At 52.8% G+C, this 5,316-nt stretch overlaps 1 protein-coding gene across 1 annotated transcript; it reads right to left on the bottom strand.

Moving 5' to 3' along the window:
* Positions 1-2,248: 2,248 nt before the first annotated feature.
* On the bottom strand, positions 2,249-5,064 carry LOC119285255 (RNA polymerase sigma factor sigB-like). The gene is made up of 6 exons (XM_037564495.1): positions 4,621-5,064; positions 3,957-4,487; positions 3,616-3,846; positions 3,381-3,521; positions 2,892-3,089; positions 2,249-2,767 (listed from the first exon to the last, which is right to left on the bottom strand). The coding sequence occupies exons 1-6, from the start codon at positions 4,870-4,872 to the stop codon at positions 2,474-2,476; spliced, it is 1,647 nt and encodes a 548-aa protein (XP_037420392.1). The 5' UTR covers positions 4,873-5,064; the 3' UTR covers positions 2,249-2,473.
* Positions 5,065-5,316: the final 252 nt, after the last annotated feature.

Raw genomic sequence — 5,316 nt, 5'->3', positions numbered from 1 at the left:
GATATGAAATCTATCACCGGTCCGGATTCGGCTGTTTTAACCGGTTTAGCATCTATCCATTTCGTGAATTTATCCACCATGACCAATAAATATTTTTTCTTGTGGGTTCCCCCTTTAAGGGGTCCAACCATGCCAAGCCCCCAGACCGCGAAGGGCCATGTAATGGGGATTGTTTGGAGGCGGTGGGTGGCATGTGGCTTTGATTTGCGAAGAGCTGGCAACCGGCGCAATGTTGGACCAAGTCCTGTGCATCTGCCTGGACCGTTGGACAATAGAATCCTGTACGGAAGGCCTTGCTTACAAGAGCCCGGGCTGCGGCGTGATGACCACCGAGTCCGGCGTGAATTTCTGCCAAAAGGTTCTGCCCTTCCTCTTCGGAGATGCACCTTTGAAGGACTCCGGTAGTGCTTTTTCTTGTACAATTCTCCCTCATGGACCCTGTAGGCCTTGGATCGCCGCACTATGCAGCGTGCCTCATTTTGGTCTTCCGGAAGTTCCTGTCTAGTTAGGTAGGCCAAGAATGGTTCTGCCCACGGGGCAATAATGGCCATTATTTTGTGGGCTGAATGTGTTATTTCTATGGCGGAGCCTCCGATTGTGTCAGAGAGTTCAGTATCGTGAATTTTGGCCGGGTCCGGACTGTTGTTACCGGTGTCCCCTTCCCATGCAACGGATGGCTTGAAGAGACTTTCCAGAAATATGTTGGGAGGGACCGCGTCGCGTTTTGCGCCGATGCGGGCGAGGATATCCGCCGCCTGATTGTTTTCCCGAGCCACATGGTGAAATTCGAGCCCCTCGAACCGAGCTGACATTTTAGGACGGCATTGCGATAAGCTGTCATTTTCGGATCCTTGGCATCGAAGTCTCCATTTATTTGGGATATCGCAAGGTTCGAATCCCCGCGCACCTCTAGGCGTTGAATGCCCATGGATACTGCCATCCGGAGACCATGTAGAAGGGCCTCATATTCGGCTGCGTTGTTCGAGTCCGTATACATTATCTGTAGTACGTATTGAACTGTATCTCCTGTTGGGGACATTAAAACGACGCCAGCCCCCAGAGCAGCCAACATTTTGGAGCCGTCGAAGTGCATGATCCAGCTTGAATATGTGCCGTACTCCTTAGGGAGTTCGGCTTCCGTCCACTCGGCGACGAAGTCAGCCAAAACTTGCGACTTAATAGCTCGCCGTGGCTTGTAAGTTATGTCGAACGTGAGGAGCTCAATGGCCCATTTGGCAATCCGGCCAGTCGCGTCGCGGTTGTTTATAATATCGTTAAGTGGTACTTCCGAGGCTACCGTTATCGAACACTCTTGAAAGTAGTGTCGCAGCTTCCGGGATGCCATAAATATCGCGTACGCTATCTTTTGATAATGCGGGTACCGTGATTTGCATGGAGTAAGGACAGTGAACACATAGTAAACCGGCTTTTGAAGGGGGGATTTGTGTCCGTCCACTTCTCGCTCGACGACGAGCACTGCATTTACTACTTGATGAGTTGCCGCAATGTATAATAGCATTGGTTCGCCAATGTTTGGCGCAATCAGGACTGGGTTTGTTGCCAATATGGCTTTTATTTCGTTGAGTCCGGCCGTGGCGGCATCCATCCACTCGAAGTGTTCGGTGCGCCGGAGGAGGCGATAAAGGGGTAATGTCTTTTCTCCCAAGTGGGAGATAAAGCGGCTTAGAGCTGCCACGCATCCGGTCAATTTTTATATTTGCTTGAGGTCTGTTGGAGAGCCAACTGTGACAACGCTCGGATTTTGGCCGGATTAGCTTCAATACCTTTACTGGAGACAATGAATCCCAGGAGTTTTCCGGCTGTTACACCGAAAACGCATTTTTTCGGATTGAGCTTGATGTCATATGTTCGGAGGTTATCGAATGTGAGCCTCAAGTCGTCTACTAGAGATTCGACATGCTTGGTTTTGACGACCACGTCATCTACGTATGCCTCCACTGTTTTGCCGATCTGGTTTGCCAGACATATACAAATCATGCGCTGATATGTTGCGCCGGCGTTTTTGAGCCCGAAGGGCATTGTGTTGAAGCAGAATGGGCCGTATGGTGTGATGAATGCCGTTGCGGCTTGGTCTGGCTCTGCCATTTTAATTTGATGGTAGCCGGAGTATGTGTCGAGAAAACATAATGAATCGTGTTCTGCGTTAGCGTCGATGATTTAATCGATGTGGTGGGGAGGGGAGAAGGGGGGAAGGGATCCTTTGGGCAGGCCTTGTTAAGGTCCTTAAAAGCATAGATACACATAGCCGATCTTGTGAAACGGACTACTAAGATTGTTTCGTTCATTTACACAATGTATAGTACAAGAGGCTCGAGAGTGAATCGTATATGTCGTCGTTAATCCTTCAAAATGACGGCAGGCAATCCAGTACTAACTCGGCAGCCAGCAAGCAAAGGCCGTGCGTTGCTAAGGTCGTAGTACGTACTCATAACACGGCCGGCAATAGGCATAGCTACCAGCTCTCTGCTGGCTCAAGGTAGTGCTGTAGCGACGTCACCTTCTTCTTGCTCCTGAGCTTGCGGAAGGCGGTCATCTCGATCTGCCGGATCCTCTCCCTGCTCACCCCCATCAGCTGCCCGATGTCGTGCAGGGTCCTCGCTTTGCCGTCGTCCATCCCGAACCTGTACCTGATCACCTCCCTCTCCCGAGGGGTCAGGCTGTCCAGCGCCTTGTCCACGTCTTTCTTCATGAACAATCTGTGCAGCGTCTCCTCCGCCGTCTCCGTGCTCTTGTCCGCCGTGATCTCCTGTGGTGGTGATGCACACCAGGTAAAGTGCAGGGATTTAGGTCCAGTAGCCACAAGTGCGATTATTGATGGAGGTGTGTGTTATTCAGAAAGACATTGGCGTTGCAGAGCGTAGTGAGCATACCTGGTATGTCACGTCCGTGCACCCGACTTTGCCAGTGAGGGATACGCTGTACCTTGGGAGGCACATTGCTGCTTCCACCCGTCTGGCTGTCATGCCGGTGTCCAACGCGATTTCTTCATTTGTCGGTAGCCTATTCAGCTGCCGGCGGAGTCGTCGCCGGCATTCTTTCACTCGGGAACTTGCTTCCGCCATGTGCGCCTATAAATCAAACAGCACCATTGGATTATATAGGGGCTCATACCAGCACCCACCGGGATCACATTGGTGTACAAAGAAAGATCCGGGTGCAACATTGGTCTGTTCTAATCATTGATTGATTCTCATAGTTATTCATTTTGTTCGTTTGGTTCCCGGTTACTACTTACTAGTCCCATAAAATCTACCCAATATACAAAGTGATGTAATTACCAAATGTGCTTACATCAACACCAAGAAATTAAGAGTGAAATTGTTGCAAGTGGTGAACCTACAAAGAGAAAGAGGACGTACTGGCAAGCGAATTATTTGGGTTTGTTCTAGAACCGACTTGCGTATTGCTTGCTTGATCCACCAGTGAGAATACGTAGAGAACCTAAAACCCTTTGAGGCATCAAACTTTTCAGCGCCCCTTATAAGGCCCTGAATCCCTTCCTGTATTAGACAGGGAATGAAGTGCGAGTCAAACATTTCATTTCCAAAGAATTATAATCATGAAGGGGCTTGAACGAAAGTACAGGAAAAATACCTGGATAAGATCGGAAAACTCTGTCCCAGGGCCTTCAAACTCTTTGGCAATTGAGATTACAAGTCGCACGTTAGATTTGACCATCATGTTCTTGCAGTAAATTCCATAGCTGAGACGTTTCCTCAAAGTGTTCTCATCAGTGCCAACTGCTGCTGCCCACTGACCGAAGGTTGGTTCACCGCCGTTGTAGTGTGCAACCTCCTTTTGGGTAGCCTCCAACTTCAGGAGATCCTGCGTCAGTTCATAATAAACTTAGTCAGACACCAGCAACAGGACAGCATTATTTGGTACAGCATGATAAAAATCACACATGTCCTTGTCATTGTGTTAGTCTTCGTTACCTGAATGCCCTCTGATAACTCAACTTCTTGCTTCGCTGTCAGAAGCTTCCGTCCGGACATCTTGTAAAAGCAGCCCAGAGAATTCCGGCAACCCTTGACCCTCTTCTTCCTCGAGGAGGCCGTGACGGGCCTCCGATCACTGAAAGATTTGGCAGCCTTCATCGCCGCCCTCACTCTCCGAGCTCTTCTCTCGGGCTGACGTGCCGACTTGACAGCCACGCCCCGGGCGCCCTGCTCGTCGTCGTCCGACTCGGATTCGTCGCTGAAGATGCTGACGAACCCCGCGTCGTCCAGCAAGCGGGCTTCGGCATACCGAGACCCCGGCCGCACCTCGGTGCGAAGGACCTCTCTTGTTAAGTAGCTGTCCTCCACCAGGTCATGGCTGTCGCCGACGTCTGGACGGTGGTCCGTTTGCACCATCCGGGCAACTTCTCGGGCGACCTCCGCGGCTGTTCGCGCTAAAGCCACGGCCTCCGCGGCCGCGGCCGTCACCACGGCCTCTTGGTTGAGAAGCGCCTCCCCGAAGCCCCCCTGGTTCCAATATCCAATGCAAGAAAGACACGAGGACAAACATATTTCAGCATAGCCCACTCCAAACCAATCTTATAATACAGTTCAGCACGGTCGCCGGAGCATGAGCGCCGAACACGTGAGCGGACATTACCGGGAGGCTGGTGCTATCCGAAGAGGGAGGAGGCCCGACGTCGACGGCTCCGCCGTAGGCCAGGCGCCTCGCTCCGGCGGCTAAGGACTCCATGCGCTCCGCCTCGACGACGGCCGCGGAGGACAGCGCGCACTGGACCCTCCCTGGCCGGCAGCTCCCGCCTGCCGCGCAGCCGCCGGCGCCGGGCTCCCTCGGCACCGCCGCTCGGGTGGAAGGGGGCCACTTGAACTGCGGCGCGAGGCACGACGACATCCCTAGCCAAGCGGCGAATGCGCGTCGTGTTCGCTAGCTAGCTAGCTCTTGTTGTGGATGGAGGTGATGCTGCCGGCTAGTGTGGTATGCATAGCGGGGCAGGGAGCGCGGTGAGGTGCGGCCGTACGGTCGGGGAGAAGCGGGAGGGTGGGCGCTCTTGGTCTGGAGGGTGAAGGGGATAAGAGAGGGTGGGGACAGGATCGTGCGGGAGAGGCGGCGGCCACCTCCGCGCGTACGCGCCGTGGGCCGGGAATGAGCGACGAGCCTCCGCGGCTCTGCCCCGGTCCGGTCAAGGAGACAAGCTCGGGATATTATTTCTGGTCCGACTACAGATGCGGCCCGTGCAAGAAATTGATATACGGAGTAAAAATAGCGAACGCTCACTCAGCTCCGCCACGCCATGTTTTCTTTTATCAGTTCAAGTTTCTTCTAAAAAAAAAACTC

The sequence above is a fragment of the Triticum dicoccoides genome, chromosome 4A (assembly GCF_002162155.2).
Source record: "Triticum dicoccoides isolate Atlit2015 ecotype Zavitan chromosome 4A, WEW_v2.0, whole genome shotgun sequence".
NCBI lineage: Eukaryota > Viridiplantae > Streptophyta > Magnoliopsida > Poales > Poaceae > Triticum > Triticum dicoccoides.
The sequence above is the reverse complement of the archived record's forward strand: the minus strand, read 5'-3'. Positions and strand labels throughout refer to the sequence as shown.

Excerpts from the sequence above, each read along its gene's own strand:
- LOC119285255 (XM_037564495.1), bottom strand. The coding sequence starts at position 4,872 with ATGTCGTCGTGCCTCGCGCCGCAGTTCAAGTGGCCCCCTTCCACCCGA. Across the intron at positions 4,488-4,620 it reads CGGATAGCACCAGCCTCCCG|GGGGGCTTCGGGGAGGCGCT; the intron begins GTAATGTCCGCT and ends TATTGGAACCAG. Across the intron at positions 3,522-3,615 it reads AGTTTTCCGATCTTATCCAG|GAAGGGATTCAGGGCCTTAT; the intron begins GTATTTTTCCTG and ends TGTCTAATACAG.